Here is a 26,839-nt window from a genome sequence, read left to right on the forward strand (position 1 = left end):
GATTGAGATTGCTTTACTATCAGGAATTTTAGGATAGAATTTTATGGGCAAGGGGAACAAAGTTTAATTGTATTACATTGTGCATGTTCACCAAGTAGTCCTCCCTCCCAGGAGCCGTTTGTACTGAGCCCCTATCCCATCTCACACAGTTTTTCTTTACACTTAGGGAGGAAATGACCAATGGGTGTGCTGCAGAGAACTGCTTCAGGGAATGCCAATACACCTCTGATTGTGTGGTGGTTTGATAATATCTTCCAGGAGGAATGCTAATGGAGCAACAATTGTCAGTATGGCTAAAACCAGGCTAATGCTAGGGGAAAAAGGGTGAGGTGGAGGTGAAAAAGTGCTCCAATTGCAGGTATTCAGAAGAAGTTTCAGCAGCTGCAGTAGAAGCTGAGCTCTGTTATTCAAATATTTTCAGTCATTTGGCTATGCTACAAATATATACTATAGTGTATACAATACTCACTTCTACACTCTCTTCTGCAATGGCATCTCCTGCTCCTAGTTTGATGGAACTATAATTTGCTTCATCTTCAGCCTGTCTGCTACGGAAAGTCAGTGCCTGCTCCCATCGACGTAGTGCCTCTTCAAAAAGCTCCATACCTACAGGAGATCATGAACACTTCCATTACATCAACAGAAATCCTCTGCATTCTTTTATATTTCACTTTCCACAACTAACCACACACAAAATAAGATTAATTATAGTACACGTGGAAATGTTGTTTTAAGGAAATAATGTTGGAATTGCTAGTAATTTAATTAAGTTAATTACAAGAGCTAGTTACACCACTATCCCGATATAATGTGGTCCTTGGGAGACAAAAAAATCTCACCGCATTACAGGTGAGACCGTGATGTATCAAACTTGCTTTGCCCGCCCCGTTCCTTGTTCCCTGACCGCCCCCTCCAGAGACCCCCTCCCTAATCACCCCCAGAACCTCACCCCCTACCCAACTCCCCTAGATCTACAGCTCTGCTCCGACCCCTATCCACCCCGCCCCCTGACAGGCACCGACGGGAAGCAGTGCAGCGCGGCCCCAGTCCGCTCCACTCTGTCAGCTCCCAGCCGTGGTGCTCCGTTTCCCGCCGTTGGTGAGTGCGGGGAGGTTGGGGAAAAAGGATGCTCCCTCGCTTTCCTTGTCCTGTCCCCAACCGTGTCATTCCTGGCGGGAAGTGGAGTGCCATGGCTGGGAGCTGGTGGAGTGAAGCTGGCTGGGGCTGGGCTGCTCCGCTTCCACCCACCAGTGAGTGTGGGGAGGTTGGGGAAAGGACGGCCCCCGCACTCACGGGCGGCGGGAAGCAGAGCAAGGCGGCTCCAAACCGCTCCACTCCACCAGCTCCCAGCCGTGGCACTCTGCTTCCCGCCGCAGGTGAGTGCAGGGAGGTTGAGGAAAGGACGCCCCCCGTACTCACCTGTGGCGGGAAGCAGAGCGCAGCGGCTGGGAGCTGGTGGAGTGGAGCAGGCTGGGGCCAGGCTGCTCCACTTCCGCCACTGCTGGTGAGTGCGGGAGGGATCCCTTCCCCCAGTCCCCTCCTCCGAGCGACACAGCTGGGGCCGGGGCGAGGGAGGCAGAGTGGGCTGCTCCCGGCCCCCCACTAATCCCCCGGGCCACTCTGGGACTGCGGGGTCCCCAAAAGTGCCCTCCCACAGCTCCTGCCCCCCAGACCCTGGGGGAGGGGGAGGAAGCTACTGACCGCCCCCGAGACCCTCTGCCCCTTATCAAACTCCTCAGCCCCGGCCTGGTCCAGCACCCTTAACACACTGCTCAGAGCAGTGTGTCAGAGCTTTACCGTGTTATATGCGAACCCGCATTGTATTGGAGTAGAGGTGTATGAATAAAACAAAGCACACAGGAGTTCAGTAAGAATCTCTCCTACTTAATTACAGAATTTTATATTAACTATCAATCTGTTAATGTAACAAACATATATTGTCGACTTTTCATCTTTTAAAAAAATTCGTGTCATATCAGGGAAAGATTTCCCTTTCTAAATTAATTAAAATTAAAATGCTGGGTGAAATTTTTTGGCTGAACTTTTTTCAGCCAAAAAAAAATTAAAAAAAAAATCATCTCAGGAATGTATGATGTTTTTGCCAAAATATGTCAACAACAAAAAATTCCAAACATTGAAAAGCAAAGTTTTCATTTTTCATTTCAAAAACTACTTTTTGGTTTGAGATTTCTTTCAATGTTATCAAATGTAGTCAAAACCTTTACGAATGGTCAAAAATTGGAACTAAACATTTCATATCATTTCATTCAACCCAAAATAAAATTTCTTGACTTTTTGATTTGTCAAATAATTGTGTTTTCAGTTCGACCCCAAACCATTTATTTATTAAGATTTTTTCAGAATTGCCGGTGGACCAAACAAACATTATTCACACAGCTCTAATTAAAATCTCAGTGCCTCTCAATTCCAATTAATTAGTTTCTATAAACCTAATCTGTTTATTGGCTTTCGGTAAAATAAGAATTCATGGATATCTGTCTATAGGAGGTACTTTGTCTAGCATAAGTAAAAAGATCAAGGCCTTGGAAGCATATCATGAAAATATTGTGAAGGAGTCACTTTACTATAAATCAATCAAGGTAATTTGTTCAAATTTTAAAGCATCTGAAAGCGGCTAGCAAAAACACAGTACTGCAACATACCACATATTATTATAACCTACCCATCAAGTATAAGTTTTCAGGTGTGGTCACTGGAATATTTACAAGTTTAATATCTTCATCTGCTTTGTCCCAGGAACTGGAATTGGCACAAGCACAACTGTGAGAGGAGGTGACACTTTGGACCTAAAAAAGTGAGGTGCATTGTTAAACAAAGAGTACTTTAATAATAATTATTTCCTGGTGCAGTGCACTAAATAGCCCTGATTATAACTAGTTACTGTAACAGATTACATTTCAAAAAGTATAACAAAGTATTGGCTCTTTTCAGGCCAAGAGTAATGTTAATTGCTTTTCATGACACCACACTCAAGTATTAAAAATGATATCATAGAAGTGTTAATACTCAGTCTCACTAGGAAATTCAAATGCAAGACAAAAAATAATCAGTAATAATCCATTACTACAACAAGAATATAATCAGCAATTTGTAATGGTTAGTTTGCAAAACTAAGTTTGACAACTGATTGTAAAACCATATGAAAAACAAGTTTAAAAAAATATATCTTTATCTCTAGCCTTGTGTTTTATTGGATATTTCACAGCTTCACTAGGCACTATTGCTATTCAGTGAAAAAAATTCCACTCTACTCTTTACCACCTAGAAGAAATGTGATCTCCAGGTACATTTGTTCTAGGGCATGGAAGGCAGATCTATTTTTTGAAGCTTCATGCAGGGATTTGTCACCCTTCTTGAGGGGCCTCTTGCCTTTGTCTTGCTTGTATTTCTGCTTCTGGAGTTCCTGTACTTGGAGGAGGACTCCAAACCAGTAGTACTAGATATAAAGGTGCCACCTGATGGCTCCAGACAGGTGGAAGGGTAGCGGGAGGGAGCAGGAGCCAAACAGGGCCTCGTGGAGAGCTCCATAAATTTTCCCTGGATCCTGAATTCATGAGATTGCCTGGTACACAAAGGGAAAGTGCAGAAGATGCTGCACTTCAAGGGGACATGAGCTTCCCCGAAGGCAATACAGGCAGCTCTCTCATGGGTCGCTCACAGCAAGGACCCAGGGGTAGGCCAGGCAAGGCTTAATGCCTGGATCTCTGGTCATAATAGATGCCCAAAATCATGGGGGAAACAAAGGATGGGGAATTCCCACCCCCGATTCCCAACTGACTAACACTAAAAACTAATTACAATATTTACGGATTCAAACAGCAGAATGCTGAAGAATAGGAAACGGACACAGGAGTTTCCATCCCAATGAATCCCAGATCCCAAGCAGCAGAAAAGGAATTGGAGAGGTGGTCAGTCTGCACTACCCTTTATGACATTGCTATTAAAGAATTTATGGTCCCAGGGGCATCAACACCCACAGAGAATACCCATAGAGATCAGCACTCAAAGAGGAATAAGTCCTCCCCCCACTGCTCCGAGCTACCCAACACCAGGTTTGTATGACCTCCTCTAAGCTGTGCTAGCACAAAAAAGTAAGAGACATGTCCAGAGGGAGATAGACACAGTAAACACAGGATTTATGAGAGCTCCTCCTCCACCTTCAGAGCTGTTTTCATGTGGAACTTGGCTCGCTCCTACATAGAAGATAAGCTAACCTTCACCACGCATGGGTCTTTCTATTGTGCACCCAGCATCTCTAGCCTTCTGAGGCTGTGCAACCCATACGGCAAAACATTTTCAGCTCAAGAGAATCATTGTGTGCATTCACGATAGGCAGTGAAAATTAAAGTTCAGCAGTTTATTCAGTTAGCTGTTCTTAAGGATCTGTTATACAATAAATACTTACCGAGGCCAAACTTTGTACTGAACCAGAATATTTACTGAAAAGTCCTCCATTTGCATAAACACAAGACTGAGATCCTTTTTCTTTGGCTGAACTCAAGGAAAGAGTCAAGTTTTGTCTGCTACTGGAACAACTGGAACCTAACAAACAGATAGACTACTTTTAAAAGCTTCTGCAACCAGAAACATTTATTATATCAGCAGGTGTTCAGCTCTGAATTTTATCTAATTATTCACTATGTCACATAAGAACTTTAACCATTAATCTTATCTTTTGAATTTCATGTTTACATATAGAAGTATCAAAATACCTGCAAGAATGAGCACAGTATTAAAACAATTTGCTCTTAAAAGATAACAAAAATACTTCCATCAATATTCAAGATATATCTTCTGAACTGTTGGAAACTTAACAGTAACTATTAGCTCTCAAAAAGCTTTTGATTAAAAGAGATTATTTGCAGAGATTATAATTAAAACATTAGCTTTCAGAGCAATGCCTACCTGAGTTATTACAGTGTTCTAATTTTTGTTGTTACACTTATCTATTTTTCTATTTTCTTTAATTACATTAGAATTACAAACACACAGTTTCCTTATTTCCAAAATTAAAGAAAAATCTGTCTTGAGTTTGATTACACTGTATTTAAAAGGTTTATTTAAGAGAAGACAAAAAGCCTTCTTTGGTTTTCTCATGTACCTTTTTCTGATGCAGCTGTTTTAGTACATTCTAATACAAGATGGCCTGGCTCCCATGGTGACACTTCTGTGTTTTTCTTTCCACGTTTTCTTTTAAAATGATGTGCCAGAAAAATTACAGAAACTGCACTTACTGCTGTTACTACAACCAGCTTCTTCAACCCAGGAGAAAGTTTTACCTGAAATGAAATCATGAGTATGTCATCATTGCAGAGTTAACACAAGCTCTGATTCAGGCATGGTCCCTAATTCCTTCTCCTGTCCACACACAAAACCCTTTAATCTGAGAACGGTGGTGCTTTCAACCAAAGCTACCTGGAGGTAACCCATCTGCTTTGCAATGAAGACAGTCTAAATCACTTGTGTGCTGACAGTCCTTCAATGCCTTCCCACAATTCCCCATGCATGCCCAGGATAGTCAAGTTCTTCCACAATTCACTGGGAAAGAATTAGAGCAGCTCAGCTTACAGCTGCACAACGAATCATGGATATGCCCCCAGATGACTTAATGACACACATGGGTGAATTACTCCTGGGGGAATTCTGCATCCCTGCGCATGTGCAGAATTCATGGCCCCCGCAGATTTACTTGCTTCCCTGCAGAATAATGACTTCTGACACGGAAGCAAAGGGAAGGCACAAGAGTGGGCATACACCCCTCTCCGGCAGCACAGGCAGGTTGGTTTGGGCACCCAGAGCAGCCAGTAGAGATGTAAATCATCGTCAGCAGGGGGTATCACTGTTCCTCTCATCTCTATTGTGGCACACTTGGCATGGAGGAGCAGGGCTTCCGCGTGTTTCTGAGGAGGTAGGTGTGGGGCAGGCTCTGTCCCCTCAGTCAGAGCAGAATGTAGCAGCCTGCCTGCTTAGTGAATTGTTCCCATTGTCTTTGTGAATTCCCCTAGGAGTATAAAACAGAGGTAAAAGTTGTAAGGCTCCTTTACATTGCCAGTGTGGTGTAAAGGACAGTATGGCTTTATAAATGCTTCTGGTGTTCTAGTGATTAGAATTGGTCTAAATTTTTGGGCTAAAAAAAAATGTGCTCCATTAACTGTTTGTTACTGACCTTTCTGGAGATGGTCAATAGCCAATATAAATTGTGAGTTTGATTCCCCAGCCCTCATTTACTCTTCAGTTGCCTATGATGTACCACTGAGCATATGGCTGCATATACACTTCTACCCCGATATAACGCTGTCCTCAGGAGCCAAAAAGTCTTACCATGTTATAGGTGAAACTGCGTTATATTGAACTTGCTTTGATCCGCCGGAGCGTGCAGCTCCCCCACCCCGAGCGCTGCTTTACCGCATTATATCTGAATTCATGTTATATCAGGGTAGAGGCGTATTTGTTGACTAAGAACTAGAAATAAAGGATCAAACCTAGCTCCATTACTATTAGGCAAGGGAAGCTGGGGATTTCCTCCAATGCTCCCCACTCTCATTCTCCATCCATTGTATTGTAGTTTAAATAAATTACTGAAATAATTGAAACCAGAGAGATTATATTGTGTTATTTTGACAAATAAAATGTGCAGAATTTTTAATTTTTTGGTGCAGAATTCCCCCAGAAGTAGTGAGTGCAGCACCAGTGAAGACACAGTAACTCAGTTATGGCTTTGCAGTGTGGCTTCTCACACCTGAGGTGGGCAATCTGCACTAAAGATATACCCCAAGAGTTGGGATATTTTTAAAGCATTATTACAATTTTACTGGCTACCTAAGGAATTGACACCGAAACTTTCAAGTAAACATTTTTAAATTTCAGTGACCGTCAAAAATACCATAGATAAATAATTTGGAAAGTAGCTAACAGCTTTAAAAACAAAGAAACAAACAAAAAAAACACGGAGGAACAGCAAAGTCCTCACTGGACTAATGTTTTTTGAATCTGCATCCCTTCTCCTTCCACAATTTAAGAAATATAATTTATTCCTTCTTTTAGTTTGAAACACATGTATTTGGCTATCAGAGTGATATTTTACTTCTACATTTTTGTCTGGATATAGGCCACTTCCATCTGAAATTTTAACATTAAATTTTAAAGAAAACCATTATAAATAAATGCACAATAAAGCACAACTCTGCATTGGCAGAGAAATAAACTAGGTGATTAAATAGAATAGCCTTAGATGGCATCTCAGTCTCTAACTTCTATGAATTTCTTCTGTGACTCACTCTTTATATAATGTGATAAACAGTAATGTTCAGATACCAATGAGAAGCAGTCTAAATATGCAACAACTGGAATTAAAAATATTAACAAAACTTTGAAAATCTGAAGAGGCAAACAGTTCAGGAAAGTAAAGAAAAAAAATTTAAATGGAAAATAAGGGGCCAGATCACAAGTAGTGGATTTATGCTGTTTTGGTGGTAGAGAGCAGAACACAGAAACCAAGCACTTTGAGGCTCCCACAGAGGGTGGGCATAGTGGTTTTACAGCATGCCTCTCCCTCAGAATAGGGGCATGGTTGGAGCATGTCAGACATCTGGCAATCCTCAGCTGTAGATTGCTTGGAGCTATAATTAGCCAGGTGTAATTTAAAGAAGCCCTGAAGTTGCAAATTACACTGCAGGCAAGGCCACCCTTTAGCCAATCCTAGGGTAAGACAACTGGAAAGTGGTCTAGCGTCACCTCTGCCCCCTCATCCCCATCCTCAGTGTGCATCTTGGCCAGAGCTGTAGATCTAGTTTCTAGTCCAAGATTGAAAACACAAGTTTATATAAATACTAGGGCTGTTAATTAGTTGCAGTTAAGTCACATGATTAAAAAAATTAATCACGATTAATTGCAGTTTTAATCACACTGTTAAAAAATAGAATACCAATAAAAATGTATTAAATATTTCAGATGTTTTTCTACATTTTCAAATATATTGATTTAAATTTCAACACAAAATACAAACCTGTACAGTACTCACTTGATATTTTTATTACAAATATTTGCAATGTAAAAAGGATAAAAGTAGTATTTTTCAATTCACCTTGTCAAGTACCATAGTGCCATCTCTTTGTTATGAAAGTGCAACTTACAAATGTAGATTTTTGTTGTTGTTACATAACTGCACTCAAAAACAAAACAATGTAAAACTTTAGAGCCTGCAAGTCCACTTAGTCCTACTTCTTGTTCAGCTAATCGCTAAGAGAAACAAGTTTGTTTACATTTATGGGAGATAATGCTGCCCGCTTATTTATAATGTCCCCTGAAAGTGAGAACAGATGTTCACATGGCACTTTTGTAGCCGGCATTGCAAGGTATTTACGTGCCAGATATGCTAAACATTCGTATGCCCCTTCATGTTTTGGTCACCATTGCAGAGGCCATGTTTCCATACTGATGGTGCTCATTAAAAAAATAATGTAATTAAATTTGTGTCTGAACTCCTTGGGGGAGAATTGTATGTCCCTTGGTCCATGGTTTTACCCACATTCTGCCATATATTTCATGTTATAGCAGTCTCAGATGATGACCCAGCACATTGTTCGTTTTAAGAACACTTTCACTGCTGATTTGACAAAATACGAAGAAGGTACCAATGTGAGATTTCTAAAGCTAGCTATAGTACTCGACCCAAGATTTAAGAATCTGAAGTGCCTTCCAAAATCTGATCAGGATGGGGTGTGGCGCATGCTTTCAGAAGTCTTAAAAGAGCAACACACTGATGCAGAAACCCGAACCACCAAAAAAGAAAATCAACCTTCTGCTGGTGACATCTGACTCAGATGATAAAAATGAACATGTATTGATCTGCACTGCTTTGGATCATTATCGAGCAGAACCCATCAGCAGCATGGACGCATGTCCTCTGGAATGGTGGTTGAAGCATGAAGGGACATACGACTCTTTAGCGCATCTGGCACATAAGTATCTTGCAACGCTGGCTACAACAGTACCATGTGAATACTTGTTCTCACTTTCAGGTGACATTGTAAACAAGAAGCAGGCAGCATTATCTCCTGCAAATGTAAACAAACCTGTTTGTCTGAGCGATTGGCTGAACAAGAAGTAGGACTGAGCGGACTTGTAGGCTCTAAAGTTTTACATTGTTTTATTTTTGAACACAGTTATTTTTTGTACATAATTCTACATTTGTAAGTTCAACTTTCATGATAAGGAGATTGCACTCTAGTACTTGTATTAGGTGAACTGAAAAATACTCTAATTTGTACAGTGCAAATATTCATAAAAAATATAAACTGAGCATTGTACAGTTTATATTCTGTGTTCTAACTGAAATCAATGTATTTGAAAATGTGTAAAACGTCCAAAAATATTTATATAAATAGTATTCTATTATTGTTTAACAGCGTGATTAATCACAATTTTTTAATCGCTTGACCTCCCTAATAAATGCTGTTGTCAGAACTAATCTGAAAAGAGAAAAACATTAAAAACCCAACAGCACAAGACAAGATTACAGTGAGCAAATATCAACAGAATATTTAAGAATACACACAGGTATTTAAAATCAAAATCTAGTTGCAATTATTTATAATAATGAATTACATAGGATTCGGGTTTTAAAAAAATTAATTGGATAGTCTCCAATTTATTTTTCATGCAATTGTGCATACATATATGATGGCAAACAATTGAACAGACAAAGGAGAGCCTTAGGATATAAAATTAATCCCAGAGTTGGACACAATATTTATAGAGTACATTAGCTTGGTTACAACATTGCGGCAACACAGGGTGAGACCAGCGAACTCAGTGAGTTGAGATCTGAGCTGATTTTACAGGAGAAAGAATGAGTGTATTTCAGCAGTGACTATTCTCATTATTTGTAGTAAAACAAGGAAACTACCGGGTAATCTTATTTTGGGTACTAACAAGTACGCAAAGTTATACACCATAAAAATGTTTATAGTTGTATTTCAATATGTAATGTATTTATTGAAGCCACTGGTTTCATACATGGAAATTAAATATGAATCACAGTATTTACTTTTTAGAAACATCTGTAGACGGTCCTGACTGTAGATCAAGTTTTGATTTCCTGTCAATGTTGCTGTATGGATTAAATGGAGAACAAGTTCTGGATCCAATTTTCTATTTTATTTATTTATTTCTTTTAGAGGCTAGTAGCATTCCACCTTTTTCTACATAGTAGGGCAACAGGACATGGACTTCTCTTCAGCCATAATACCTTACAAGGGAATTCTGTGCCAAAAAAATAAAAATTCTGTGCACAATATTTTAAAATTCTGCAAATTTCTGCTTTTTTTTTTTTTGTCAAATAACACTATATAATTATGCCAGTTTCAATTATTTTGGTAATGTACTTCAAAATACCTAATTGCAACTACCTCTGCAACAATACAGACAACAACAAAAAGATTCCCCCAGGAGTAGAGAGTTAAAGAAACCCATACGACAACCCTGTTTCTCTGTCCCTTCCCCCAAGAATCTAGTGCGGGGCCAGACATCTACACCCCATCCCTGAGCCCAGCCATGGCCCCAGCCCAGACACCCGCATCCCCTTCTCACCACAGCCCAGCTGCGAGGCCCTCCTGGCCCAAACACCTGCACCCTCTTCTCCCAGAACCCAGCTGCCGGGCCCCCCTGCCGAGACACCTACACCTTCTTCCCACAGAGCCCAGCCGCCAGGCCCCCTTCAGACCTGCACCCCCTCCCCAAGGCCCAGCCACAGGATCAGACACCCACATCTTCTCCTGTGCGCCCCCACCCCCGCAAGAGCCCAGCCGTGGGGCCCCCTTGCCCAGACATCTGCACCCTCCTCCCCAAGAGCCCAGCCGCGGCCCACCCCAGACACCTGCACCCCCTCCACCACAGAGTCCAGCTGCAAGGTCAGACACCCACACCTTCCTCCCAGAGCCCAGCTGTGGGGGCCCCCAGCCCAGACATTTACACCCTTTTCCCCCAGAGCCCAGCCATAGGTTCCCCTGGCTCAGACACGGGCACCCCCTCTCTCCCTCCCAGAACCCAGCTCTGGGGCATCCCACAGTCCTGACACCCACACCCTCTACACCAGAGAGCTACTAGCTAAAAATTTTGAAGATTTTCAGTTATAAGGGGGTATTGAAGATAGAAAACAGGCTGGATGTAAACCAAGAGACTGTCAACTATGGACCACCCCTGTGTATGTATTATCCACAGTACAACCTCAGAGTTCTGAGCACCAGAGTTACAAACTGACCAGTTAGCCATACACTCTATTTGTAATCCGAAGTACGCAATCATATCAGGCAGCAGCAGTGACCAAAAAAAAAAAAAAGCAAATACAGTACAGTACTGTGTTAAAGGTAAACTACTAAAAAAAATAAAGGAAAAGCAGTATTTTTCTTTTGCATAGTAAAGTTGCAAAGCTATATGAAGCCAATGTTCAGCTGTAAACTTTTGAAAGAACAACCATAATATTTTATTCAGCGTTAGGAACATTTCAGAGCTATGAACAACCTCCATTTCTGAGGTGTTTGTAACTCTGAGGTTCTACTGTATTGTAAATTAATCCGATAATTAATAACACTCACCTCATTAATCTTTATATTTAGTGTGACAATTCATTAACACAAGTTCATTAAAAAATTTACACTCTAGGAAAACATTTTCAAATGAACCAAATAATACTATTCAAGGATTAATTATGTTTGAACATAAAGTATGTGATATTTGACTTATCAGCAGAGGCTTGTTGCAATGAAAGCATATACCAAGGGTGGCCACCCTGAGCCTGAGAAGGAGACAGAATTTACCAACGTACATTGCTAAAGAGCCATAGTAACACATCAGCAGCCCCACCAGCAGCCGCCCCCCCCCGCAAACTCCCAGCGCCTCCCACCTACTGGCAGCCCCACCAATCAGCACCTCCCCCTCCCTCCCCACACCTCCCAATCAGCTGTTTCATGGCATGCAGGAGGCTAGGTGGGGGGTTGGGGAAGTGAGGGCATGGCAGGCTCAGAGGAGGAGGTGGGAAGGGGTGGAGTGGGGGCAGGGCCTGTGGCAGAGCCAAGGGTTGAGCAGTGAGCACATTGGAAAGTTGGCACCTGTAGCTACAGCCCCTGAGTTGGTGCCTATACAAGGAGCCGCATATTAACTTCTGAAGAGCTGGATGTGGCTCTGGAGCCACAGGTTGGCCACCCCTGGCATATACTAATGCAGAGAGAGTAGCCTCTGCTACTTCCAAATATTATGCACAGAATAACTGAATTATTATTTAAAACAAACATTGTAAAAATTAACCATGAAACATTTTCAGATCTGTTTCTAAAAAAAAAAAAAAAGAGCACCACAAATGAGACTACTGAAATATATTAATTACCTGGATGACAGAATAATACCAGGAAAGGGGAAAATCAAATACCCGTAAAGCTGCTGTCCTCAAAGAAAAGTGTGTCTCACTAACAGCTTCTTCTGACATGGTTCCTTCTCTCCCATAACCTCATTAAGTGAAACTACCTCGAAAACATTTTAGTCACACATGGTATCTCTCAGTCTGCCAAATGAAAATTACATGTTAAATTATATCACAAGCATAGACATAGTTTTATTCTTAAAACAACCAACAACCTAACATTATAGGATGCATGTTTATTTTGGATAACGTTTATATGAAGGGGTGAAACTAGTGTTCTCAGTAGCAACTACCAAGAATAGGGTGAAAAACTGAGATAAAATTAGGCCAAAATACTTTTAACTGCTCTGTGGAGAAAGTGCCCCATATTCAGTCATGGGGATCTACACACGGAACAGCTTGCAAGATAGAGACTTTAGTTCTTTTATTATGAATAATCCCCATACTGAATTTACTTCTGCAAGTCATGATCTCTATTTCTTAGGAAACAAAATCTGCTGTCTAAAAAGATTTGCAAATCTTAAAATTGAATAATCAGTGTCAGAGTTTAAGCACCTGAAGTAGCTTCTCTTCCCTTTAAGGTATGAATCTTCTACAATCACACAATGGGGAATAACGTGGCTGCTCAAAGTTGCTGCAGTTTAATTTCTTAAAGGGAATTTCACTATTTATTCTCAATAAAGCCAGATACAAAGTAAAATGTAGGGATAGCTCAGTGGTTTGAGCATTGGCCTGCTAAACCCAAAGTCATGAGTTTAATCCTTGAGGGGGCTATTTAGGGAACTGGGGTAAAAATCTGTCTGGGGATAGGTCCTGCCTTGAGCAGGGGGTTGGACTAGATGACGACTTGAGGTCCCTTCCAACCCTGATAGTCTATGATTCTAAGAATTCTAGATACAAGTCTCCTTTGGACAAACTACTTACTGGAGTAAACAAAAAAGCAGAAGGCCCACACAGACAGGCTGTAGGGTCAGTTGTAGAGACAGGCCATTTGGTATCTGTCAAGTAGTTCATCATATGGTAGGGGAGACCATCTGAGCAGGATACAAAGATTCGGGGTGTAACTGCCGGGGCTCGGGGCTTCAGCCCTGCTTCTGCTGAAGCCCCAAGACCTGGCAGACACACCCAGTGGGGCTGAAGCCCCAAGACCCCTCTCCCTGCTGGCAGAAGCCAGAGGCAATGCATAATTTTTGCCAGGGTTTGCTGGACCAGCTCACTCACATGGCGCTGCCAGGCCTCCTCTCTGCAGGGCAGCTGCTAGATCTGGTGAGCTGTGGCCATGGCGAAAGGCGGCAGGGAAAGCTGCTGCTTGCTGCTGCCTCTCTTTCTAGAGCTAAAGCAGAGAGGCCTCTCCCTGCAGCTCCTACCTATTTACCATTGTCTCTCCACAGGGAGCTAACACTTGGGAGCTGCAAGGAGGAGCCGCTGAGGATAAGAAGGGAAGCATGTCTGGTAGGACCTGACTCAAGCTTGGGGCGGGGGATTGACCGCAGAAGCCCCGAGTTCTCCCCACCAGTCTGATAGGCAGAGAATTGGGGGGGATATAGAGGGGGAATCCATGAGTCACGCTTTAAAAGAGCTACATAGTACATACAGCTCAGGCGCTGCAGTCCGGCCACCCCATCATATGGGGAAAGGTAAAGAAATTTCTCTCCATCCTAAACTATCCACCCAGCCTGGACTCTGTCTCCGTGATGTTCCTGGGGAAGGACGGTCCTTTCCCCTCTCTGTCGGCCCCACCTCCGAGGCGCTGTGAACAGAGCATCCTTGTCCCCGCCTCAGGCGGGCTAGCTGTAGCAAACCCCCGCAGCCTGCCGCTGGGGCGAGGGTGGCTGAGAGCTGCCTCCACCTGGCGTAGTGGGCCCCTCGCTTAGCACCCACCCGGTCTGGGCAGCGCCGAGCCCCCCGTGCCACCGGGACCCGGGTCACCCACAGCGCAGTCTACGCGCTGCACGGGCTCGGGGCCCCCCCGAGGCCAGGGCGGGGCGACCCGGGGCGAGACCAGCGAGCGGCCTCGCTCTGCCCGTACCCGGTCAGGAGCAGGACCCGCGCCGAGAAATGGCCGCAGCCAGCTAAGGGACGAACCCACAGCACCCCCGTGCGCAGACAGAGACTGGCTGGCTCCCTCCCGCCAGCTGCGCCCCACCCAGGCTGCGCTGCAGGGCTCCAGCCGACGCCCCAAGTTACCTGCCAGCGGTGAGAACAGCAACCAGTGCCCTGCCCCAGCAGCGCCCTCATCTGCCCGCCCGCTGCTAGGAGACAGACAGAAGATCTACTTCCGGTGTCAAAAAAAGAAACACGGGCGGGAGGGAGGAGCCATCGACACCACGTGGGCAATACACCGCGAGAATCAGTCGCCGCCATCTTAGTGCGGGACAAACCTCGTGTATGAGAGACCCAGCGCCGCCATCTTTGTGCGGGGCGAAGCTATCGGAATGTGTGCGGGACAGACAAGCAAGCACCGCCATCTTTGTGAGGGGCGCACATCAGTGTCCGGGGCAGAGAGCAGCAGGCGAAGCGGAAGGAACCGCCGCTGCGGGCAGCGAGGGACAAGCGAATAGCGGGTCCCTGTGAGCTGGGCACCGCGAACCAGGTAAGGCCGCCGCGCAGCGAGTCCTCGGCCCGGACGCCGACCTCCGCACGTCGCCTGCCGCCTCGTCTGGGCGCTGGGTCCTTGCTGCGGAGAAATGACCCTCTCCTTGGCGGCTCCTTCCCTGAGGCGGCCGGGCGGGCCCAGCCCCTCGCGCCTGGGCTCTGACACGGCCGCCTCCGCCAATCCGCGAGCGAGGCCGCCGCCGGTGCCCCGGCCCCTCCGAGGCGGGGGCCATGTAGAGCCGGTCCCCGGTCACTGCCACGCCCCGAGCCGGCGGGGCGGGAGGAGCTGCTCGGTCCGTAACTAACGAGCGGGGCTGCGGCAGCCGGCGGGAGGGAGCGCGGTGGAGAGGCCGGCACCAGGGGCGGGGCTGCTCGCCGCTAAGCAGGTTTGCCCTTGGTTGCGCTGTGTAATGGGCCCTCGGCGCCGCTGTAAATGTAAGCAGTGCTGTGCAATAGGTAAAATGTGCCAAGCAAATACTGCAGTAGGCTCATGGGTGTGAAAATCAATGTAAACTTCTACATGATGGTGGGCTCCGCGCTAGCAGAATCCTCATCGAATTGGGGTGTGCTGTTAGTGGCATTTTTAATTAAAAAAAAAAGTAAATGAGTTGTTTGGATGTATCAGAATAGGATGGAAAATGTAAACAAATGACCTTAGACCTAAAGAGCATACTCTCATTTTCAGTGTGGTTTTATGTTGAGTTTCCTTTTATTGAGAGAGCACAGGAATTACAAGAACAAAGGGTAATGAAAATGGTTTGCCTGTAAAAATACTACTTGCCTAGGGTGAGTTTTGCATCTCAGAGCATGGCCAGTATTTTCTTCTGTTCTTCTCAGTGTTATCACTGAACATGCTATGGCAGTTGACAACAATATGGCAGTGTTTTATAATAAGTGTGGAAAAGTACATTTTGTGTCTGGGCTGATAAAGTGTTGTTGATGTTGTAAGGATAGAATAGATGTATTGATGGAGATTACTACTGGGAAGAAGAATGTAAAGCATCTTTAGTCAATTGGTAAACTAAAGGATAAAGTGAAAATAAAAGCAATGTTCCTTTTGTCACATCTCTCAATGCAGGAACAAAGATGCTCAAAACAAATGTGAAAAGCTATTATTTGTGCAATTCATAGTCAACATGAGGAAATTACTGCTGAAGGAGTTGAAGGCCTATTGTAGCAGGATTTTTGAAAGGACTAGATAATTTTGTGTGCACATATACACAAAGCTATTTGATAGAAAAATCTACAAATTATTTGAATACATAAAGAAATCTGAAACTTATTTGGACACATACTTTGCAATACTATGAATTGAATACAGTTATTTATTTTGTTAATGTACAAGTGGTGGCATAACAGTTGCTGAAAGACCCATAACTGAATTTCTTGACTTTTATGTATTTAAATCTGCAGGTATAATGTTGCACTGTAGCCATATTTCTTTTATTGGAAAAAAAATTAAATAAGTGCACTTGAATGTGTGGCTATTGACGTAAACACAGGTGCAAACAAAGACCCTGATCCTAAAACTTGATCTGTGCAGGCAAACCCTTATGCCATCATGGAGCTAGCTGCAGGATTAGAGTCAAATCTGATTCACATTTATTTCTTCCCAAACTTCAAAGTGATGGTCTTTGGGTGTGTGGTTTTTTTTGTTTTGTTTTTGTTTTTTAAAATCATTTTAACTCTTATTAGTGGTCAACTTTTTTTTTAATTACCTACATAAGATAATTATATTTCCATGACTGGCATGTAATACCATAAGGCAATCACTGTCTTTATTGATTAACTTTTCTGACTGCTGTATTTTTAATAAACAGTCTTAACATAAACTGCATTATTTTTCTATTTGTGCCCAGACTAAGACTTTGTTTCCTCATAATTTTATTTCTGTATGTTTAATCTTGATGAACATGAATTCTTTCAGAATCCTACAAAACTTATTTGGATCTGTTCATTGTATATAGCAGGGGTCTCAAACTCAAATGACCCCGAGGGCCGCATGAGGACTAGTGCATTGGCCCGAGGGCCGCATCACTGACACGCCCCCTTGCTGCCCCTGCCCCCACCCCCAATCCACCCCTTCCATGAGGCCCCGCCCCTGCCCTAAGCACGCGGCTCCCCGCTCCTCCCCCCTCCCTCCTGGAAAGTGCTAAGCGCCACCAACAGCTGTTTGGTGGCTTGGCGGCGGGGCACTTAGGCGGCGGGTCCCGGAACAGAAGGGGCCCCCCACCGCGGAAGACCGGGCTGCGCTTCGGCGGCGGCGGGTCCCTCTTTTCCCCACCCCTGCCGGTCCCGCTTCCCACCCCGGCCCCGGCCAGTCCCGCTTCCCTTCCCCACCCCCGGCCCAGCCCGGCCCGGCGGGTCTCGCTTCCCCGGCCCGGCCCGGCGGGTCTCGCTTCCCTCCCCCACCCCCCGGGCCCGGCCCGGCGGGTCTCGCGTCCCTTCCCCACGCCCGGCCCGGCGGCTCCTGCTTCCCCCCCTTACCCGAGCGCGTCTCCGGCGAGGCCTGAGCTTCGTCCCGAGCTTCATCCCGCTCAGAGCCGCGTGGTGAGGGGGCGGGGCTGGGGGCTCCACGCCGCGCGCCGCGCGCCGCCCAGAGCTCCCAGCCCCGCCCCCTCCCCACGCGGCTCGGATCGGGGCGGGGCTCAGGCGCTCGGACGGAGACTCGGCGCTCTATGCACCGAGGCTCCAGGAGAGGGGCGGAGGCGGGAGCCTCCGCTTTTCTCTTGGGGGCCCCTGCGGGGCCCGGGGCAAATTGCCCCCTTTGCCCCCCCCTCTGGGCGGCCCTGGGGAGCTCTGCGGGCCGCAGGGAAGAGCTCCGCGGGCCGCATGTTTGAGACCCCTGGTATATAGTGTATATTGATTAGCGATCAGGAAAAAGTCCTATGAAATCACCTGGTAAAATAGCTGTATATTTTAAGGACCTCAGCATAATGAAGGAAGTGGGATGTGTGTATTTATGTATTCATTCCAATACACTATAGCAGGGGTAGGAAACCTATGGCACGGGTGCCGAAGGCGGCACACGAGCTGATTTTCAGTGGCACTCACACTGACCGGGTCTTGGCCACCAGTCCAGGGGGATCTGCATTTTAATTTAATTTTAAATGAAGTGCCTTAAACATTCTGAAACCTTATTTCCTTTACATACAACTATAGTTTAATTTATATATTATAGACTTATAGAAAGAGACCTTCTAAAAAAATTTTAAAATGTATTATTGGCACGCAAAACCTTAAATTAGAGTGAATAAATGAAGACTCGGCACACCACTTCTGAAAGGTTGCCGATCCCTGCACTATAGAATTTCTATAGTTAAGTGGGGAAGATGAAAGCAATGGCTTACATTAAATACTTTTTTATGATTTTGTTTTAGTATATCATGATGCTATTTAAAACTAAGTGGAAATGGGGTCTAAGCTTCAGGTTCTGTGCATGAGCCTGTCGGATACTTTTGGTGCTATCTGAATCGTCTATCTCAGTGTTTGAGGGGTTGGGGACCCTTTTCAATGATAGGACCTTTATGGATGAGGTAGTTCTTCAGTGTTAAGCACTATGCAAGTCTGGTGCTGTGGAATTATAAGTAGTAAATGGAGAAAGAGGCTGCCTAACATGATGATTTAAGATGCCATTCACATTGCTCTAATTGTCAAATCTGCTCAGTAGAACACTTATGAAAGAGTATTATATAACATACTTTGATTTTTAAGATGAGCCTAACAGTGTCAATACCTTACTTCTATAGGACCACAATTGTGCATGGTGCTATACATGGTCACTTACATGGTAAATGAAAATGTGCTAAATAAGTAACAGGTCTATATCTTGAAAAGCAAAGGCATGACTGGTTCAATGACCGTATGGTACAATATACAAGAACATAAGAATGTCCATACTGGATCAGTGCTGTGGTCCATCTAATCCAGTGTCCTATCTTTTGAAAGTGTCCAGTGCCAGGTGCTTCAGAGGGAATGAACAGGATAGAGTAATTATGAGTGATCCATCCTCTGTCATCCAGTCCCAGCTTCTGGCAGTTGGAGGTTTAGGGACATTGTAGAGTGGGATTGTTCCCCTGAGCATATTGGCTAATAGCCATAGAGACCAATGCTTGATAGAATGAACATCCTGATAGAAGCTTTTGGGAAGACAACAGAGGGAAGTAGGAGCACATTAACTAGAAGGTTTTTCCAAGTGAACAGTAGCCTCTTGAGATGCATTATGGTCCAGTGGGTAGGACAGTGAACTAGGAATGAGGAGATTTGGGTTCTGTTCCTAACTCTGCTGCGGTTCATAGAATCATAGAACTGGAAGGGATCTCAAGGGATCATCTAGTCCAGTCCCCTGCACTTGTGGAAGGACTAATTATCTAGACCATTCCTGACAGTTGTTTGGCTAACCTGCTCTTAAAAATCTCCAATGATGGAGATTCCACAACTGCTCTACGCAATTTATTCCAGGGCTTAACCACCCTGACAGGAAGTTTTTCCTAATGTCCAACCTAAACCTCCCTTGCTGCAATTTAAGCCCATTGCTTCTAGTCCTATCCTCAGAGATTAAGAACAATTTTTCTCCCTTCTCATCGTAACAGCCTTTTACATACTTGAAAACTGTTATGTCCCCTCTCAGTCTTCTCTTTTCCAGACTCAACAAACCGAATTTTTTTCAGTCTTCTCTCATAGGTCATGTTTTATAGGCCATTTTTGTTGCTCTTCTCTGGACTTTCTCCAATTTGTCCACATCCTTCCTGAAATGCGGTGCCCAGAACTGGACACAATACTCCAGTTGAGACCTAATCAACGTGGAGTAGAGCAGAAGAATTTCTTCTCGTGTCTCGCTTACAACACTCCTGCTAATACATCCCAAAATCATGTTTGCTTTTTTTGCAACAGCGTTACACTGTTTACTCATATTTAGCTTGTGGTTCACTATGACCCCCAGATCCCTTTCCACAATACTCCTTCCTAGGCAGTCATTTCCCATTTTGTATGTGTGCATCTGATTGTTCCTTCTTAAGTGGAGTACCATGCATTTGTCCTTACTGAATTTCATCCAATTTACTTCAGACCAATTTACTTCAGATATGCTTCTAACAAATTTTTTTTATATATTTGGCATTAAACCAGCCTTGCATCAGAGAAAGTGGAAGTCTGGCAAAAGAACTGAAGGAAAGAGTTCTGTACTACATGTGATGTTTTCCTTTTGACATCTAATGTGCCTGCTCAGGAGTATATGTCACTGTAAATAAATGAAACCAGGATAAAGTTCCCTGTATCCGCTTCTTTCTCCTTCAACAAGGGAGTCATGGACTATGAAATCTGGTTTTTTCCCGTGAAATCTGTGGGTTTTGTGTGCTTTTACCGTATATTATACAGATTTCACAGGGGAGACGAGAGTTTCTCAAACTGGGAGTCCTGACCCAAAAGGGAGTTGCAAGATTATTTTAGAGGGGTTGCACTATTGCCATCCTTACTGCTGTGCTGCCTTCAGAGCTGGGTGGCCAGGAAGTGGTGGCTGCTGACTGAGCACCCAGCTCTGCAGGCAGCAGCACAGAAGTAAGGGTGGCAGTACCATACCATGCCATCCTGACTTCTGAGCTACTGCTGGCAGTGTGGCTCTACCTTCAGAGCTGGGTTCCCAGTCTGCCACTCTCCAACTGCCCAGCTCTGAAGGCAGTGCCACTGCCAGCAGCAGTGCAGAAGTAAGGGTAGTAGTATCACAACCCCCCTACAATGCCTTGTAACCACCCTCCAACTCCTTTTTGGGTCCGGATCCCTACAGTTACAACACTATGAAATTTCAGATTTAAATAACTGAAATCATGAAACTTACAATTTTTAAAATCCCATTACCATGGTCAATTTCATTAATTTGCTAGGGCCCTAGTGATTAGGTTCTCCCTCATTGTTCAGTGTGGGGGAACATGACTTCACCTACATTGCCCTTGTTGCTTGCATGGTAGCAGGATTTCAGAGGTCTATGTCTCAGTAAGTTGCAAATACAAACATGCATTTTAGTGCAGGCTTGCAATTTAGCAGGTTTAGCTATATTTAATTTTATTTACTAGATTCTGTTACTTTCAATAAACGGTTACTTGCATTCATTTTAAAATGCAGTGTGTGCATTTTCTAAATGTACTTTTATTTAACTGAACAGATAATGGGATTGTCCTGGGTTTATATTATAAGGTTATAAATGTATACAGCAGCTCTGTCAAATGTCTCATATTACTGCTTACAAGAATAAAATTTCTTCAGGTTATACTTAATTTTTTTTATTCCTGTCTTGTAGATATTGCCTCATCTTAAATGCTACAGGAGCTAGAAAACTACTGTTATTAAAATGTCAGCTCTCAGCAGTGATTGCCCACACTTGGAATCCATTGGCGAAATAACAAAGGAAGAATTGATACAGAAATCTCATGTGAGTTTCAGTTCTTTAGTTGGCTCCCTGCTGGAGTAAAACTAGTTGTGTATTTTAGCTGCAAGGCTTGTTGCTAATGGCTCGACAAAATTACTGTTTGTGCAACACATTAAATGGTAAATGTTATCATAGACAAAATATTTAGGTTAAAATCTTACAATTTACACTGTAAATTGCAGTGTACATGATCTGAGTTCTACTGTTAAACAAAAGAAACAAGAAGAATGGAGCTGATGAAGCAGTAAAACTAGTTATTTCATACATTACATTTAAAGATGAATAATTATATACCAGCAGTTCCAGCTAGCCTGTCTCAAGGGTTCTCTACCTCTTTCATAGTATGGACTATATTTTAAGACAGATTTTTGTGGGCTGGCTCCTATTTGTGATTGTACAGAGTGCTTCCCTTTTCATTTGCAATCAGGTAACGTCCCTGTAGCAACTACAGTCACTAAGGTGGAAAAGTAACATAAAGAAAAAAATGATTGTATTTTAGCTGACTTTTAATGCTATTATCAGAGAAAATAAAGAGAAGAAGCTAGCATCCTGTGACCAGCCAACTCTCACTGGACCACCACATGCTTCTTGGTCCAAGGACCACAGTTTGAGAACCTCTGCTGTATCTAACCTTTGCTTCCTATACCTATCTATCTCATAGAGCTGGAAGGTACCCTGAAAGGTCATTGAGTCCAGCCTGCTGCCTTCACTAGCAGGACCAAGTACTGATTTTTGCTCCAGATCCCTAAGTGGCCCCCTCAAGGATTGAACTCACAATCCTGGGTTTAGCAGGCCAATGCTCAGACAACTGAGCTATCCCTCCCCCCAACCTCATTAAATATGGCAGCTGAAACTTTTAATAATTCATAACTATAGTGGCTCTGAGGTGGAGAAAGACTCCAACTTCTTCTGCTTTATGTATATTTTCTTAAACTGAAAATGCAACAGTTGGGTTCTTGTTTCTCTGTTCAGAAATATGGCACTCCTGTGCTACTACGTATTTTTGTATGTTGTTTATTTTGCGATTTAAAAATTTCGTGTTTCTGTATTAAAGGAAAGACAAGCCTCAGAATAGTTCGTTTTAAAATGATAACTGGTGTCTGTCAGTGTGACCGTGAAAGCTTAAAATGGGATGATATATGTACTTAAACTTTACACTGTTTACTTTTTAAGCCCCAAATAACAAGTAAAATATCACATCGTGCTGTATAGCAGGCTTTTCTCTTTATGTCTATTCCCTTCTATTATAGAACATTTAAGAAATTTAGAGAGTTTTGGAGCGTTCTAATAAGGTGATAGAAGTGGAACAAAAACTGAATGGCATCAACAAAATTCTTGATTTTAAACTAAGACTAGATTACAAAAATTGTAAATTCATCTGGTGATAAGCTATTGAGTATTTAAAGTCTTCATTTGCAGTATCAGTTACTTTGTGTTGTTTTGCATTGGATTCTTGTTTTTTGGGCCATGCTACCACAATGGTCCCTTCTTCCCTTGAAATCTATGAAAACCATTGTGATCAAGTCTGACGTCCTGTCCAACACAGACCACAGAACTTCCCCAAAATAATTCCTAGAGCAGGTCTTTTAGAAAAACATCCAATCTTGATTTAAAAATTGTCAATGATGGAGAATCCACCATGATCTTATTAAATTTTTCCAATGGTTCATTACTCACACTGTTAAAAATGTACACCTCATTTCCAGTTTGAATTTGTCTAGCTTGAACTTCCAGCCATTGGATCATGTTAGACCTTTCTCTGCTAGACTGAAGAACCCATTATTAAATATTTGTTCCTCGTGAAGGTACATATAGACCAGGGGTGGGCAAACTTTTTGGCCCGAGGGCCACAGTGGGGTTGCAAAACTGTATGGAGGGCCAGGTAGGGAAGTCTGTGCCTCCCCAAACAGCCTGGCCCCCGTCCCCTATTTGCTCCCGCCCCCGACTGCCTGTATTAGAACTCCCGACCCATCCAACCACCCCCACCACCACCACCCCCGCTCCTTGTCCCCGACCACCTCCTCCCAGGACCCCCCGGCCCCTATCCCCTGACTGTCCCACCAGAACATCTGCCCCATTCAACTGCTCGCTGTCTCCTGCTGCTCCCCGGGACCTCCTGCCCTTCATCCAACCTCCTTGCCTCCTTACCATGCTGCTCAGAGCAGCAGGACTGGCTTATTGGAAAGCCTGGGAGGTGGGCAGGCGCAAGCCACGCTGCCCGTGCGGCAGCGATGGCATAACTGTGGGGCAGGAGGGGCAGCAGGGGAGGGGCCAGGGGCTAGCTTCCCCTGCCGGGAGCTCAAGGGCCGCGCAGGATGGTCCCGTGGGCTGCATGTGGCCTGCGTGCCGTAGTTTGCCCACCTCTGATATAGACTGTAATCAAGTCACTCTGTAACCTTTTCTTTGTTAAGCTCAGTCATAAGGCATATTTTCTAATCCTTCAGTTCACTGGTTCTCAACTAGGGGTACACATACCCCTGGGGGTATGCACAGGTTTTCCAGGGGGTACTCAGTCTAGATCAGTGTTTTTCAACTTGATGGTTGTGACCCTCAGGGCGGGTCTCAGGATGGATGCAGGGAGATTGCAAGTGCAGTGCTGATACTAGGGGTGGCAAGCAGGGCCATTGCCTGGAACCGCGTGCCACAGGGGGCCCTGTAAAGCTAAGTTACAGTGCTTCAGCTCTGGGCAGCAGGGCTTGAGCATGAGCCCCACCCACTGCCCAGGGCTCCAGCTTCCGACAAAACTCACAAGTGAAAAACCAGGCTCAAGTATCGCACTGAAATGTAACCTCAATATTTATATTCCAGTTGATTTTATAATTATATGGTAAAAATGAGAAAGTAATCAATTTTTCGGTAATAGTGTGCTGTGACACTCTTGTGTTTTTATGTCTGATTTTGTAAGCAAGTAGTTTTTAAATGAGGTGAAACTTGGTGTACGCAAGACAAATCAGACTCCTGAAAGGGGTATAGTTGTTTGGAAAGGCTGAGAACCATTGCTTTAGTTAATCATTTTCCTGGGTCTTCTCTGAACCCTCTCCAGTTTATCAACATTCTTCTTAAATTGTGTTCACCAGAACTGGCTGGACACAGTACTCCAGCAGTGGTCACACCAGTGCCAAATACAGAGGTAAAAAACCCTCTTTACTGCTACTCTAGAGTCCCCTGTTCATGCATTCAGGATCTCATTAGCTCTTTTGGCTACAGTATCCCACTGGGAGCTCATATTCAGCTGATTATCCAACATGACCCTTAAATCTTTTTCAAAAGTCACTGCTTCCCAAGGTAGAGTCCCCTATCCTGTAAGTATGGCCTACATTCTTTGTTCCTAGAGGTATACATTTACATTTAACCATACTAAAACTCATTGTTTTCACCCAGTTTACCAAGCTATCCAGATTGCGCTGCGTCAGTGACACATCCTCTGCATTATTTACATTCCCCCAATGTTTGTGTCATTTGCAAACTTTTATCAATGATGATGACTTTGTTTTCTTCCAGGTCATGTGATAAAAATGTTAAATAGCATTGGACTAAGAACCAATCCCTGGAAACTGGATTAGTAAAATAATTCCTGATTTATATTTTATTAACAGGGCACTTGTCAGGACTGCAAAGTTAGAGGACCAAACCTTTGGGCATGCTTAGAGGTAAGCTGATCTACTGCAGGGGATTTGTGTGATAGATCTCGATACTCCTCTAGTGAAGCTGTATTTAAAGGTTTGCAGCAATTCCTGCACAAACAGCTATTCTGAGGGTCTTAAAATTTAACTAGAACCATTATTTTATATCAAAGCTTACCATATATGCTTTTAGCCTCTAAGTGGTGTGCTTTGTAACCAAGATTCAGGCACACTTACATTTTGTAACTGAAAATGATCATGAGTTTAAAAATGAAATTTTGCTGTCTGTTCACTGGCCTTTCCAGGGTTATTTGTCAGTGAGGTAAATTATAAAATAGCTTTAGGAAATCCTATGTTCTACCTGGTCAGAAGTCCTGGGAAGGTCTTAATGCATCACAACAAATTACATTTCTTGAGTTGCTTTACAAAGAGTGGAAATACTATTGGTATTTACAGTAAATATTGACTTGTCAGAGCACAACATTATCTGGTGCAGTGTTTCTCAAATGCAGCCACTGTGTCCGCATGTGGCCAACAGGGACTTTTCTTGTGGCCACAACCTCCTGGGTGGTGGTGGGGTGAGGGAAAAGCCAGCAGTGGTTGGGCCTGCCCACCTCTGGAGATACAAGAGCTGGAGGCACAAGCAGCTAGTGAGTTCCCCACCTTCCCAGGGCTGGTGGGGTCAGGCTTCAGCCCTTGGGCGGTGGATGGAAGTCTCCAGCCATTGGGTTTCAGGCTTCATTCCCAGGCCATACGGTGGCAAGCTGTGGCCGCAAGATCACTCCCCCCTCCAGTGCTCTTGGCCCCCGATACCTCCATATCCACCTCCAAGGCTTAATTTGTCTCAAAGCTTGCTGGGGCTGAGTAAGTCTGCTGTGAAAAGTGATATTTGTATGTTTGTTAATATCACTTTTCACAGCAAACTTAGTAACTAGCACATCTTTTTAAAAACAAAAAAAAATCAAGACAAGAACATACTAAGCACCTTATTTGTGTTTCTATTCTGTTAGGCCCAGTAAAGAATAGACACAGCTGTTAATTATTTTTATTATTGAGTCTGGAAAAAAAATCCTACATAAATTACAATGATATGGACATTTATATGTGCATATTTATTTGTTTTTCCTAAAGTTAATTAAGTATTTTAAGCCACCAAAAAATTTGTTGAGAATCCCTGACCTAGTGTCACTTCATTATCACCAAGCAAAACAAGTAAAAAACATTTATTCAAACATTTAAAAATCCTATACAAACATTTAAAGAGTATTCTTTCTTCAGGCTTTGTCCTTACCTACTTACCTCTTTTCCCTCTCCCTCTTAAAATAACTTAACCACCTTACCTCCAGCATTAAGATATATTGCTGCGTCACCCTCCCAGCTTTTGGCATGAAGGGGGGCTTCCAGATGTTTTTAAAAAATGAATGGAGAGAATGTTGCATCTGATTAAGGTGCATCTCTGTGATACAAGAGGGGAAGTGCAGCTGAATCAGCTGTAAAATGTCCCTCCAGGTGCTGCAGATCTGCCTGAGCAGGGTTTTTCAACTCCTCAGCTCAGATGCATATCTCTTGTCAACACTCAAATCTGGGCTGAAACGTGACAGGGAGCAGTTTGTATATATTTCTAAAATTGCTTTCCACCCCCCCTCCTCTTCAAGAGAATCCTGGTTGCAAGAAAAATAACAGATTTTTCTGTTCTTTCTCTCAAAAAGAGATAATGTTAGCTGAAGTATTATACAATTTCTCATTAAGCTATTTTTTTAAGCT

General features: G+C 43.7%; 2 protein-coding genes across 9 annotated transcripts in view; one reads left to right on the plus strand and one right to left on the minus strand.

The window, feature by feature from the left end:
* Window positions 1-14,735, minus strand: part of MIGA1 (mitoguardin 1) — a 62,694-nt gene extending 47,959 nt beyond the window's left edge. Inside the window, exons 1-7 of one of the 4 annotated variants that reach the window (XM_039485950.1) lie at window positions 14,624-14,713; window positions 13,361-13,470; window positions 12,404-12,577; window positions 5,123-5,300; window positions 4,427-4,563; window positions 2,684-2,807; window positions 470-606 (exon numbers count right to left, since the gene is read on the minus strand). In XM_039485950.1, the coding sequence (XP_039341884.1) occupies window positions 470-606; window positions 2,684-2,807; window positions 4,427-4,563; window positions 5,123-5,300; window positions 12,404-12,502 (675 nt within the window). In that variant the 5' untranslated portion in view covers window positions 12,503-12,577; window positions 13,361-13,470; window positions 14,624-14,713. Of the gene's footprint in view, window positions 1-469; window positions 607-2,683; window positions 2,808-4,426; window positions 4,564-5,122; window positions 5,301-12,403; window positions 12,578-13,360; window positions 13,471-14,465; window positions 14,490-14,623 lie in introns of those variants that run through there. The other 3 variants (XM_039485952.1, XM_039485949.1, XM_039485951.1) reach the window with 3 other exon arrangements.
* Window positions 14,736-14,815: 80 nt separating this feature from the next.
* The window catches only part of USP33 (ubiquitin specific peptidase 33), an 82,527-nt gene continuing 70,503 nt past the window's right edge, over window positions 14,816-26,839 (plus strand). For 2 of the 5 annotated variants that reach the window (XM_039485905.1, XM_039485908.1), the window contains exons 1-3: window positions 14,819-15,029; window positions 21,324-21,455; window positions 25,049-25,102. In XM_039485905.1, coding sequence (XP_039341839.1) covers window positions 21,375-21,455; window positions 25,049-25,102 — 135 coding nt within the window. In that variant the 5' untranslated portion in view covers window positions 14,819-15,029; window positions 21,324-21,374. Of the gene's footprint in view, window positions 15,030-15,316; window positions 15,488-21,323; window positions 21,456-25,048; window positions 25,103-26,839 lie in introns of those variants that run through there. The other 3 variants (XR_005583916.1, XM_039485906.1, XM_039485907.1) reach the window with 3 other exon arrangements.

This window comes from Mauremys reevesii, linkage group 8 (genome assembly GCF_016161935.1).
Source record: "Mauremys reevesii isolate NIE-2019 linkage group 8, ASM1616193v1, whole genome shotgun sequence".
Taxonomy (NCBI): domain Eukaryota; kingdom Metazoa; phylum Chordata; order Testudines; family Geoemydidae; genus Mauremys; species Mauremys reevesii.